The 13614-nt window shown below is 48.1% G+C and overlaps 1 protein-coding gene across 3 annotated transcripts in view; it reads right to left on the bottom strand.

Annotated features, from left to right (window-relative positions):
* Nucleotides 1-11464: 11464 nt before the first annotated feature.
* The window catches only part of Cab39l (calcium binding protein 39 like), a 94822-nt gene continuing 92672 nt past the window's right edge, over nucleotides 11465-13614 (bottom strand). For all 3 annotated transcript variants that reach the window (XM_029541749.1, XM_021203592.2, XM_029541750.1), the window contains one exon: nucleotides 11465-13526. In XM_029541749.1, coding sequence (XP_029397609.1) covers nucleotides 13347-13526 — 180 coding nt within the window. In that variant the 3' untranslated portion in view covers nucleotides 11465-13346. The remainder of the gene's footprint in view (nucleotides 13527-13614) is intronic.

Here is a 13614-nt window from a genome sequence, read left to right as displayed (position 1 = left end):
AAGCCCCAGAAATCTTGATTAACTAAACGGAGTTGGGAAAGTGTGATTTGCTTATTTCGGACTGGACTGAAAGCAATCTTGATTTTCCAAGGAGGCCAGTATGCGTTCCTTCCAATCCATTTGTGCAGAGTTCTGTCATGCAAACTGCCCTCTGAATACAGTCTTTTGCTGGTGTCCTCCAGCTGCAGTGCTGATTTCTCTTTGCTTTATAACATAAGAAAACAAACCTGGACCATAGTGTTTCAGTGCTTGGCACTGCTGGTATTGGAGGCTGTGTCATGGGGACTGCCTGAAGTTCTAGGGCTGAGCTATGGGGACCATCCTCCCACGCCCATCCCAGGCAGGATACAGCTGCAGCAAATGCAAGTACCCACTGTGAATATCAGCACGTGTTACCATGTGGAATCTTAATTATATATAATTTACCACTTTCAGAGCTGACTTTGAAAGCCACTGACATAAAAAAATGTTAAGTGTTTGACTTAAAAAAAAAAAAAGTTAGATCCAAAGATCTTGGGCGTGGTGGCTCATGCCTTTAATCTCAGCACTCGGGAGGCAGAGGCAGGCGCATTTCTGAGTTCAAGGCCAGCCTGGTCTACAAAGTGAGTTCCAGGACAGCCAGGGCTATACAGAGAAACCCTGTCTCAAAAAAAAAAAACAAAGATCATCTCATGCTGTGTGACCACGGTACTAGAGTACTAGAGCTTTTCTATAATTCCTTAACATTTGAGGGTAATGATTTCCATCCTATGATGTTGAGAGGGTTTTTTGTGAATCAGGTTTGGTGTGGAGTAGCAAGAACAACTAAAAGAAGCAGTGATGAGCTGAGCTGCTCAGAGAGGTGTCGACTGGTCCAGATGCTTGGACAAGACATAGACCATCTGAGTTACCTACAAGGCATTTTCTTCACCCTGTGGAGCTACCTGAGGTTGTACAGTGTACTCCAGGCTTCCAGCTTTTATTAGCCATCACCCATGCCGGGGTGGGCATTGGTGGGTGATGCTTATGTCTTTGAGTCACTTCTGCTCCTATAAGCAATGCTTCCCCCATATTCCTGTAAGCAACCCAATGAATTTGCTGATTCACCAAGTTGATGGTGTCTGTTCTTTGTTGTCAGTTCTGGATTGAGGGAATGTTCTACACATCTCCCTAGGAATAGTGTCTCACAACAACCGCCCTTGAGACAGGGTCTTTAATGGGCTGAAGCTCATAAATTAGGCTAGGCTGGCTAGCCTTAGGGATCCTTCTGTGTCTGCCATGCGAGCGCTGAGACTATCGGCATGCACCACTCGTTATGCCTTGGTTCTGAGGATCTTTACCAACTGAGCCAAGGGTTTTCTAAAGTCAGGCACGTTTTTAGTTAGCAGAGTAAAGTTTTGATGGCACTGGCACATTGCATTCAAGTGGACCACTGACATCAGCTAGTTGTGAGTTATCTGCAGGGGACTAGTGTTTTGGGTGTAATCATTTCCACTACTGGGGATCATCCTGGGCATTGCTGGAGTGCAGCCACACCCACCTAGATGCCCTTGCATCAACCAGATGGCCCTTGTTCAAAAGGCAGTGAATGGATCCCTGTTGTGGAAAATATTATGTGGGGGTTTCTACTCCACTGTAGATCATTTAGTTCCCAAATAAAAGATGCGAAACCTTTATATTTATATACTAAGCCTTAAAGAATTAGAGCTGGGCAGATAGCAGCCCTCTATGCTATTTTGTCTACTTCCCTGTTGATAACCCCAAGACATCACTTACCATATTATTCTTGGGCTTCTCCTTCTCCAATAGGCCAGCCCTCAAGGCCATGCGCTCAATCTACCCACCCCATGGCACTTTCTTCTTTCTTTCCCTTGATCCAGAGTCCATGAGCTGAAATCCTGCTTACCTTCCATCTGCCCAGCTAAAGGCTGGTGGCATCTTATTTTAGTCTTAAGGAGCAAGGTTTCCACAACAAGAGCTGCATAGGTGAGAATTCACTGTCTTGGAGTGGCCAGACTTTGGGATACAGAATTTAGTACTGCAATACATAGCAAGAGACCAAACCCCAACAGATCCCCCCCCCCAACCCATCTGTGCAGCCATCTTTTTGGGTCTTCTCTAAGTGTGGCCAGTCACTCAGACTGGGCTCTGAGGCCCTGGTAAGGAAGAACTCACACCTCTCTTAAAACAGACCTCTTTACCAAACTTATTCTTGTGGACTGGCCTCACCCCAGCCATTCCCTCCTCTGTGTTGTTGGTCCTTCAGCAGGGACACAGACCTCTTTGTCTCATTCTCCACCACGTGATTACCCATCAGTATTTGAAGTTAGCCATTGTGTGCCAGCATCCCATGACAGCCTCCCACTCAGCCTGAAGGCTCGCTATGATGCTGAGGTTTGCAGCGACTGCAAAGGACTTGCCACAACAGGGCTTTCATTTCACCAGGCAAAGTCAGGGTAAGTTCCAACTTAGACAAGGAGACGGAGCCTCAGAATAACTGGCTTAATCACTGTTTGATAATAACTGACAGGACAATACCTGAACCTACTGCTCCAAATTCCTGATCTTCCTGGAAGTCACAATTTTTGTCCAACCTCCCTGTGACGTCACCTTTCTTCTCATGTAGAACTGTTTCCTAAGTGAGAAACATTGATGGTCCCAAATTTTAGCTTTCCTGTTTTCACACCTGCTTCAGTCAGTGTTCCATCACTGTGAAGAGACACCATAACCATGGCAACTCTTATAAAGGAAAACATTTCATTGGGGCTGGCTTACAGTTTGAGAGGCTTAGTCCATTATCATCATGGCAGGGAACATGGTAGTAGGCAGGTATGGTGCAGAGAAGTAGCTGAGAGTTACATCCAGATCCACGGGCTGAGAGAGGAGAGGGACAGAGACAGACAGACAGAGAGACAAAGACATAGAGACAAAGACAGACAGAGACAGAGGCAGGACCTAGCATGGACTTTTGAAACCTCAAAGCAGACCTCCAGGTTCTCCATCAAGGCCACACCTACTCCTTCTCAGATAGGGCCACTCCCTGATGACTAAGCATTCAAATACACGAATTTCGCCTACTGGCCTAGAAAGTTGTCCTGGGTGTGAAGTTGCTGTGCTTTGGGGAACTGGTTTTGTGACACTTCCTCAACATCCAACAAAGTGAAGCCCACTGTATTGCAATCCCTCCCTTCCTTGGATGCAAGGGCTGGCTTCCTCAGTGCCTGTGCCCTGGCTCACAAAGCAATAGCTTGGGGGACGTTTCCTACTCCTAATGGCCAAGCCCTCCTGGGTCCCCACAGCCTTTACCACTGGACATCTAACCTCACTCACCTCTGGAGACCACTGCCACCAAGTTCTTGTTCCCACAGCCATGGTCCAGTGCTGACTCTACCCCTCCCCAACTCCCCAGCTCCCTCTCACACCCACTCAGTCTCTTGCTTTGTGTCTCTCTTAGGAGCCCTAGTCTTCTCTGACACCCAGAGGGCCAGTTCCCAGCTCCCACAGAGTAAATGGCCACTGGGCAGTTCCTTCAGAAGGGTCTGGCCACCGGCTAGAAAGAAACAGTATACGGGAGTGACCCCGGTCTAGATTTGAAGATACTGCAAGAGTCCAGGTGTAAGGTGACGTCGCCTGACAAACATCAGGCCACCCCAGAAAGCCCTTGTTAGAGTAGTCCTGAAGAATTAGACACTTGCAAGTTTAGGCTTTTCAACTCTATTTCTATCTTTAGTTTTTGTAGTGCTGTGGAAGAACTCAGGCAGGCCAGCAAGTAAGCTATATCCCCTGCTTAGGAATTTTGTTTGAGGACTTAAGGATGGGGCTGTGCTTTGACCCGTGGTTATATTCAGCCCATTATTACAGCTTGATAAGCACCTTGTCAATTTTGCTCCTAATGAGGAGGCCTGGGAGCCTCCTGACAGGCAGTCATTTGATCAGTTAGTTTCAGCCTAGCTAGCCACACAGATCTGTTAACTAGAGTCCCGCAGTACTCCAGCAAAGGGCATTGTTTGTTTCAGCCAGCAGGGGGCAGCATGTCCCAGAAGTTGAAGGAGAGGGCTTTTGGAAGAGAAACTGATTTGTGCAGGGTTACACTAGGATTCTGAATTGAGGAAAAGAAAGGCAAGGCACAGTTCTGCAGAAATCCAGACCTGTGAGAGCCTGTGACCCACTGACAGGCAGCTGCATCGTGGGCTCCGAGGTCTCGAGTCCTCAGGAGCCGTGGGAATGGAATCATCAGGATCGACCGATTCTAAAGTCAGTCGATCAAGACGTGAGGGTGGAACATGAGGTGTGCTGTTACTGAGATGTAGGATGGAGGAGGGTGAGGCCTATATGAGGTAAAAGAAGACAGAGCTGCTGCGACAGGAGGCTGCCTCTGGGTTGGGATGTGGCTCAGTTAATAGAGTACTTCCCTGGGATGCATGAGGCCTTAGGTTCGATCCTCAGCACTGCCTTCTCAATAGGTGGCAAGAAGAGAGGGTCAGAAGTTTATGTTACACAGAGCATCTGAGGCCAACTTGGGATACATAAGACTGTCAAAACAGAAAGGCTGTCGCTGGGTAGATTTGTGTGTATCAGATGCACATAGGACCTGAACCACTGCAGAATGTGACCTGCTGCATCTGGCAATCTCAGAGCCCCGAAGGCCTGGAAAGGGGACCTCAGGAGGTGGTGAGCTGTGGGGCCTCTCCAGCCGACAAGAGCTAACAGCCCGTGCTGACTCACTTAACGAGTGTCCAGGGACAGAAGCAGGGCTTGGGGTGGGTGAGGTGCAGAAGGGACGAGTTTTAACGTGGGCTGCATTGAGTGAATTAAAATGCGCATGAGACACTAATGCCTAATGCAACCAAGGCAACCAGGGCTTTGAAACAGTGCATCTATCTGTGTGTCCTGGGGCCAGAGTGGCAGTGTAGTGATCAGAAGTCGCCAAGTTCAGCGGTTTGGACAGGAAGTGTCTCTTAAAAGCTCAGGTGGCAGGCTGGCGGTATCAGGTGGGACTTTCTCTGGGAAGTGACTGGATCATGGGGTGCTGATATCTCATCAATGGGCTCATCCATGGATGGGGTCATAACAGAGGTTGGTGCAAACTGTAGGAGGAGGTGCTTGTGGAAGGAAGTAGGTCACTGAGGGAGGCACACCCGGGAAAGATTTATTGTCCCAGAGTCTTTGCCCTACCCTGACCCCACACAACCTCTCTCTGCTTCCTGGTGACTGTGAGGGAAGCCGTTTCCTTTCATCTCTTTTCTGCCTCACTGTGAGACACCTAAATGCATGGGGCCAGACAGGCAGGGCCACAATAACCATTTCCTCCTTCCTGCTGTTTTCCTCGGTCATTTTGTGACAGCAAGGGAAAGTTACTAACACAGTCAGTCACCTGGAGGCATGACCCATTGGTTTAAAATCAAGAGTTTGGGATTATGGTCAAGGATTAAAATGTGCCTGCCGCCCGAGAGTCAGGAGGACCTCTAAACCAAGATGTGTCTAGAATGTGTCTGGCCCAGGAAGGCCTTCTAAAGAGGAGCCAAGAAGAGACTCAGACTCCTCACTTAGAGGGCGGAGAAGCAAGGGAACGATGCGGGAACAAAGTACTTTCCCTAGTGCTACTGGGACGGCATCGGAGACCAGCAAACCTCAGAGAGATGAGCAACCATTCACATCCCAGGCGTTCTCACAAGACGATCATGGGTGGGCACCAACGCTTCCGTATACTCCGTTGACTTAGAGATACTCCAGACTCTGCTGGGGTTGTCTGGCACAGTGCGTGGAATACTACTATGTAGCATGGAGATTCACGATGCATAGCATTAGACAACACAGAAAGCACCCAAGGGATAACAGGGGTCACAGGGAACAGATGGAGCTCAGTGGTAGAGCTTGTGAAGTCTGGGCAGCCCAGGTGTCAGCCCCCTGCTCTGCAGTCAAAGCATGGTGAGTCTGTGCTAACAATTTGAACAGTTTTATTACAATTTCACACACTTTAAACGAATATTTCAACAATTTCAGTGTGTTAAATTTGCGGATATGTGCAAGCACTACCATAATTAGTTCAAAAATTTCCGTCACCTCAATGAGAACTCCCCACCTTTAGCTGTCTCTCCACATATCCGTCACACACTCCACCCTCAAGCCTGGAGCTTTCTGTGTCTAGACTTCTCTGTTGGACTTTCTATGTGAACAGTACCACCTAGTGGGTAGCTATGACCTGAATGGTTCTTCCAAAAGTGTGTGAGGTTCAACTACAGGAGCGCATCGTTTGTTTTGTCCTAGTCAGGCTTGTTTTTATTTTATCTTATTTTCTTTCTTTGTTCCTTTGTTTCTTTCTTTTCTGTTTTTCTTAGATAGCTGCTTGTTTTCTAATGGGGGGGGGGAGATGTGGATTTTGGAGTATTCGAAGGTGGGGAGGAGCTTGGAGGAGCTGTAGAAGGAAATCATAATTATAATATATGATAAAAATCTATTTCCAATAAAAAAGTTATAAAGCTTAGATCATGGGCTCTGCCTTCATGTGTGGCCGTGATGATGTTGTCTGGCCTCTGTTACTCTGTGTTGATGCAGAGAGGTCCTTACCAGATGCTGCTGGCTCAGTGATGGACACCCCAGCCTCTAGAACCATGAGCTGCTGCATTTCTGTTCCTCTTGCATGACTGGAGCTCATATGTTCTGTTTCAGCAGCAGCAGATGGGCGAACGGTGATCTTTTAAAGTGCCTGGCTTCTTTCACTTAGCGCAGACTCACGGTGTGGAATGGGTCGGTGCATCATTTATGTTAGCAGCTGGATAGTTTGTGTGGCTACAGTAAATTTTGTCCACTTACCAATAGATTGCCCTCTTTGGAGACTTCATCAGGATGCCTCCATAAACATTTCCTCATGTGAGTTCCTGTGTGGGATGTCTTCATTTCTCTCGAGTGTACATATGGGAGTGAAATTGCCGAGCCATGTGACTAGTGTTGTGTGTCACCACAGGGGAACGGCTAGGCTGGTTACTGTGACTTCACACCCTCACCCATAGCCTGGGTTCCAACTTCTCTGCATCTTCACTAATGCTTGTTACCTAACCATTTGGTTCTAGCCATTCCAGTTAGTGTGAAGTAGTGTCTTCAGTATCTTCTCCTTCTCTCTCTCTCTCTCTCTCTCTCTCTCTCTCTCTCTCTCTCTCTCTCTCTGTGTGTGGTTTGAGGTTACCCTGGAACTGACTATGTAGTCAATGCTGGCCTCAAACCACAAATCATACATTTTATCCTCTTACTTATTTGCCTATTGATCAATCAATTGCCCTTTGATGGGTTTGATTTGCATTCAGCTACCTGGGCTGTGGATCCTGGAGGAAGAAGGTTGAGTGGCAGTTGTGCTATCTCTAGGCTTCCTGCCTCTGGATCCCATGTGTCTTCTCCCCAGGACCACTGCACCCTTTAACTGTGACTTCTTCCTTTACTGTCAAAATCAAAACACCCCCCCCTCCACATACATACCAAAAAAACCCCAAAAAAACAAAAAAAAAACAAACCCAAACCCAAACCCTTTCTCTTCAAGTTGCTGGGACCATTACATCCCATCATTTGGAAAAGACAGGAACCAGCTTGCCTCAACTCCACAGCACCCCTTGCTCCCTGCCCCAACATTCTTACTGTATGTGACCATGTCTTCAGGGTAAGCGTAATCACAGGCAAGGCTGTCAGATCTTCAGGAGGAAGGAACTAGTCACTGGGAGTTTTGTCCACTTCTTTTCAATCATGTGCCATTATGTAATGGTTATGGGAGGTCAATAACACACTTCTCACCATATGATGCATCTTGCTTAGAGTGTAACCATATATTTAGGGCTGTGGAAAGGGCCCTTATGATAGGCTTGAGTATCTGGAGTCAGCCAGAGTGGGAAACTGGATCTGAAGAGCTCCCAGGTATGTACATATGTATGTGTGCATCTGTAGATGTATGTACACACATGCATGTCTTTATAAATTGTTTCCTTCTGTTTCCATCCCTTGCAACTTGAAAAGGTCCTGTCCTATTCAGGTCCCCTTGATCACTATGATTTGGTGCTCCCGAGCTGGCTGTAAACATTGCTTTAAGATGATTCAGAGTGTAATCCTTCATAGGTTGGAGGCAGGGAACCTGTGTCTGGCAAAGGCCAACAGTGAAATGATGAATGTTTAGGGGGTGAGCCTGCGGGATAGCAGAGCAGAAGATGCACATGCTGCTAAACTCAGTAACAGGCAGGAACAGGCTGAAGGGAGAGCCTGCAGTCCAGGCAGGTGGGGAGGACTGTGGAGATGTCTCTCCCAGCCCGGATAAGCTGAGGTCATGAGAGGGCAGATGAAAGCGCTTGCCTGTGGATTCAGTCTCAGCAAGGACAGATCCAGTTACCAGCTAAAGGATCTGACTTGAAGACTCAGAGGAGCAAGGCCACACTGAAAACATGCAAAAAATGTGGCAATGCAGAGGTGGCGCCAACTGTCTTGTGAACTCGCCCATCCTTGTCTGTTTCTTCCAAGGGAGATCTTTTTTCTTCCATGTGGACAGTTTCTTCTAAATGAGATTTTGAGCAACCTGAGCAGGAGGGAGGTGTCAAGCACTGGCCTGAAGGGTTAAGGCTGATTGTCTCTGAGCACAGTTGTGTGGACAGGACCCCAGAGCCAAACAGACCCCTCAGAGCAAAAGGTGACTGACCTCTTTGCGCCCAGCTAGGAGTGGCACCAACTAAGACACTTAACCCACCCAATTCAGGCAGGACAGAGCAGCAAATGTACCTGGGTGCCAAGAATGTCCCCTCCCCTTCCTACAGTCAGAGAGATGAAAATGGCCTGACCCAGGAGCATGTCCAGATTGGTGAGCCACCTGGCAAGGGACAAGTGGAGACACAGCTGGACTCAGGCTTCTCTGGGCTCTAGGTCTCTTGCCTCCTTTGTTCCCACATCCCCCGCTGTCTAGAGGGCAGACACAGCCTGTTACCCCAGCACCTCTCCAAGCTGGACCCCAAGGATGTCTCATTTTATGGCAAACTTGGCAGACTTGCCTTCTGAGGTTGGTAGGGCCCCCAGAGAGGAGACCCTTTCTCAGGGCCTTGCTAGAAAAGGGACAGCATCTGGCCAGAGTTGGAGCCTTTCCCATATGGAGATTTCAGGTGCTGTCCCTTTTCTTGCCTCGGCTCTCTCATCTCCATTCCCTGGCTGCTGGCCACAGTTCCACCTGGATTCAGATGGGCGCAGCAAGCTGACAGCTGAGTAAACCTGCAGTGCTCTGGTGAAGGTGAAAGTCACAGCTGAAGCTGCCAGAGGCCAGCCAACGGTGGGTGTGCCCTTTTCTTTCCTCCCACACCCAAGGCAAGACAGAGTCTCATTCATCCAGGAAGGGCAGGGCATGGCCATGTGAATGTCACACTGTGCCTGGAGAAAGGGCCGAGGCTTTCTTTCCTCAGAGACAAGTCAGCAGTTAGGTCTTTGCCCTTCCTCTGAGTCCTGGGTCAAGAGGGCAGGCTGGGGACATAGTGAGACCCTGGTCTGTGGTCAGCTACTCTGGCATGATGTCTTTTTGTTGTTGTCTTGCTGGTTTTGTTTGACAGGGACTGGTGTATCCCTGACTGGTTTTAAACTTAATATGTGGTTGCGAATGGTGACTTTTTGATCTATCTGCCTCCACCTCTGAATGCCAAGGTTACAGGCATGAGCCACAACGCCTGGTTTATGCAGTGGTTGAACCCATGGTTTCATGCTTGTTAGGTGAATGCACTACTACCAACTTAGCTACAGCCCTGCCCCCACACTCCCTTTTTCAGATCAGTCTTCTACGCTGCCCAGGCTGCTCTGGAGTTCATGAGCTCAAGTGGTCTTCCTGCTTCAGCCTCTGGTTTGTCAAGGCTGTAGGTGCAGACACAGCCTGTGGATGCCACTTCTCTAAGCGTCAGCCCATTTTGTGTAGTGATGGGGTTACCAAGCCTCTGCATGATGAGCTGTGACTGGCCTGACTGGCTGACAGTGCTGCATGTGTGCAGGTCTGAGAGAGGCCTAGATGCATGGCTGTGAGCAGCTGAGAGTTGTCCCAGTACATCCAGATCTGAGCTCTCGTCTTTTCTTGGGCCATGTGGGGATGAGGGACCTGCCTGGAAGGTAGGCTAGAGCACAGCCTTGTGGGGACAGCCTGTCTTCCAAGCTTCAGACGTTGGCATTTCTGGCTTTACTGCCCGTTGACTGTTCAGGAGCAGGCGCCTCATCCTTTCTGAGGGTTAATGTTGTTCCCTGCCATGGGAGGTAAGGCTGTGTCTGCATGGTCCAGCATAGGCAGGCATAACTCTGCTGTGCTTTAATCGTGCCAACCACAACACACATTCTCCTAACTTCAAAACCAAGCCACACTCCTGTTCAGAGGACACAGTCGGACCAAATCTAGACTTCCAAGGTCTCGCGTGCTTCACATCTTTCTCCAGTGGTGAGTTCTCATTTCAATATCCAAAATCTTCCCGAGGGGATGCCAGTGAGATGACGGTGGCTTTCACACCACACGTGCAGGGAAGCAGAAAACGGAACAAGTAAACCGCTAACTGCTCCAATACTATAAACTAGTGTGTTCTGTGAGTGAAGCGTCCTTCCTACTGAAATAGCTCAGGGTGGAGAATTAGGGAGAAGGAAGGGACCCGCAGGAGGGGGTGGGGGTGGAAGGTGAGGGTCACGGATGTAATCAGTGCATGATGACACCTGCACAAGGATGTCACAAGGAAACCCATCATTTGGCATGGTGACTACAAACTAAACAGCTGTGGTGGTCTGACTTCTCTTCACATTATAATCATTCCAGGTACTGCCGTGGTCTTGGCAGTTGTGTCTGATGTGCAAGAGTCCCAGCAGCCAACAGCACGGCTAGTGATGGAGGCTTGGAGATGCTCACACATCTTTCCCCAGAGGCACCTCAGGATGAGAAATGTCTGAGGCAGGGAGTCAAGAACGTTTACAAGGGGTGTGTACTGCCTCCCGGCTTTTCTCTAAGAACAGCCCTAACTTTGGGCAGATGCCTAGCTTTAGTCGAGAGCCTCCTCCTCATCCAAGAACATTGTGATCTCAGAGATCTCCCTACTGGCCACACTCCAGGCCCTGTCACGGGGAGCCTCCCAGGTCTCAGCACAACATCACAGAACTCCCAACGCCATGGCCTTTCTCAGGTCACAACCCCGAGGATGCACAGAGGACAGACTGGGCCTCAGGTCACTCTGGGTGTCAACCTGGTGTGTACCACCCTAGATCTGGGACATTCTTCTTACAACCTCCATGTCTATGTTTATGGGAATGCCTCCTAACTGAAGAGGCAGCAACAGTGGGACTTAGTGCCTGCTGGCTGGTGCTTGATCCTGGGATATGGACAGGGCCTCCTGCTACAGTGCACTGGGGTCTCAGTGTGGCCTTGGGTGCCTCCTGGCCTGCTGCCTTTTCTATTTCAGGGCAAGAACCCAACTGCACAAGTAAAGGAAGAGAAATGAGACCAAGAGTATGTGGTACTTTTTATTTGGTCTTTAAACTGTGCTTATGAACCATGACCTTTCCACATTCAAGTCTCATAGTACTACAGTGATCTCTGTGTAAACACACCATGGTGGTGAGCCCCATGTGCCCCTTCTAAGTGACTAACTTAGAAACTCGCATCAGCACCCTGGCTACCTCAGTCACTGTATCTCAGACTCTGGAGCTTTCTGTCCAGCAGGTACACAGCCAGGATAAAAGGATGCTGGCAAAGAGCCAATTCAAACCCAGAGAAAAGAAGTGTTTTTAACTGAAATAAAATGAAAACATGGCCTTGCCTGTGTCCCATGATGCTATGGAAACACATTTAAAGGTTTTTTTTTTTTTTTCCACCTCTTTTAATCAAATAAGCAAATGTAGAAAGGTCAAAGTCTAAGAGGCTCTATACTATCAGGGAATATTATAAAAAAAAAAAATCTGACTTCTATGACTGAAGGATACAGGACACTGCGGGACGGGGGGGGGGGGTAACATGGAAATAAAACACTTGAACCCCAGTCAAGAAGCAAGGTGCCCTGCCAGGGAATTTGCTGGGTGGGAAACCCACTAAAAGCATTTATACTGGAGAACACACTTCCCTTCCAGTCTCTGGATGGAGACATATGTGCCCAAAGGCAAGGAAGACAGCAGTCAAGTGCCATGGGAATTCAGGGCATGAAGCGCTGACAAGCAATTGTAGCTTTAGTGCCTGGGAAACGTCTCTTTAAAATTCCATTTTAAAGGTTTGAAGTCTGAAAACAAACCATGGCCTTTAAAAAAGTAATTTTTCTTCCTGTCCCTGTTAAGGGGACACAAATGAATACTTTAGTTATTCTAGTATGAAAGAGAGTACTTGGAACCAACAATTTTAGATATTTTAGCTTTTCATTGAAGACACTGATAGACGGCTATGGAATGACAGGTTATTACAGAACAAACTGAGCAAGAGAGAACCTTTGGTCGTCTGAGACATTTGTTATGCATGACTCACTCTCCCCTCTACTGATGGAAGGATAACATGACCATCTAGCCCCACAGTTTGTACCTACTGTGATTCCACCTCTCCAAACAGTCAACAGGAAGCATTCTTTCCATAGCAACAGCTATTAGTGAAATGTCCTCACACTCACTGACCCTGCAGAAGTGCCAACAGAACAGTGGTGACTACAGCCACCTGTTTGCAGTTCTCCTCTGAGAGAGTCATAGCCCATGAGTCTCTGTCCCTATAACCTCTATTGATCTCACGCAGCCCTCAGCTGCTTCCAGACTAGTCCTCAGAAATTGGAATGGGCATGGGTCATGGCAGACATGGGCTACAAGGAAGAAGAAACGGAGCTGGGAGCTGGGCACCTGTTCCCACCTACATACACCAGGAACCACTTACTACCTAGGAGGGAGCAGGCAGAGAAGGAAGTGCACACTGAACAGACAATGCAGGCCTGTCTCCCATCTCTTCAGTGTCTGAAAAAGCCTGTCTAAACGAAACAAAACAAAACAAACAAACAAAAAACAGATGGGTCCTCTCCCATCGTCTGTTTCAAGAGACACTTGTGTTCCTTGACCTGATGTCCTAGGTGACCCAGGGTCCAGCTCTGAACTTACACTGCTTTTGATCAATGTTTAATATAATGGTTGATTCCATAAGCAATCACAGGCTTTATTAAAATGAATATATTATTCTAGGTTGATTTTTTTTCCACTCAAATATTTATATTTCATCTACCTTGAACAATCAATTGAGAAGGACAGGACCCCCAAAGCCTTCCTAAGAACGGAGACTCTGAAACGGCACTGTCCACACTGGCCAGGGAGATACACAGAGACTGAAACAACACTGTCCACACTGGCCAGGGAGACACACGGCTGTCAGGGCAGGGCCATCTTCACGGGGCTGTTTTCTTCAAGTCCCGAATCTGCTTAATCAGGTAGTTCTTCTCGTCAGCAAACTGCTCGTCATCTGTCCTTTCTTTCTGAAAGCTGCTCAGAAACTCAATGAGTTTGGGCTGATTTTTTAACAGAATCTCCACGATCGGCTGCGTTTTGTGGGGGCTGGCCACAAACACCTAGAACAGAGGTAAACATTTGACCAATGCAGTTCTGAAATGATTCACAAATGATAGGAATATGATATGTTAATCCTTGCTGCTTCTG

The sequence above is a fragment of the Mus pahari genome, chromosome 8 (genome assembly GCF_900095145.1).
Source record: "Mus pahari chromosome 8, PAHARI_EIJ_v1.1, whole genome shotgun sequence".
Lineage (NCBI taxonomy): Eukaryota > Metazoa > Chordata > Mammalia > Rodentia > Muridae > Mus > Mus pahari.
The sequence above is the reverse complement of the archived record's forward strand: the minus strand, read 5'-3'. Positions and strand labels throughout refer to the sequence as shown.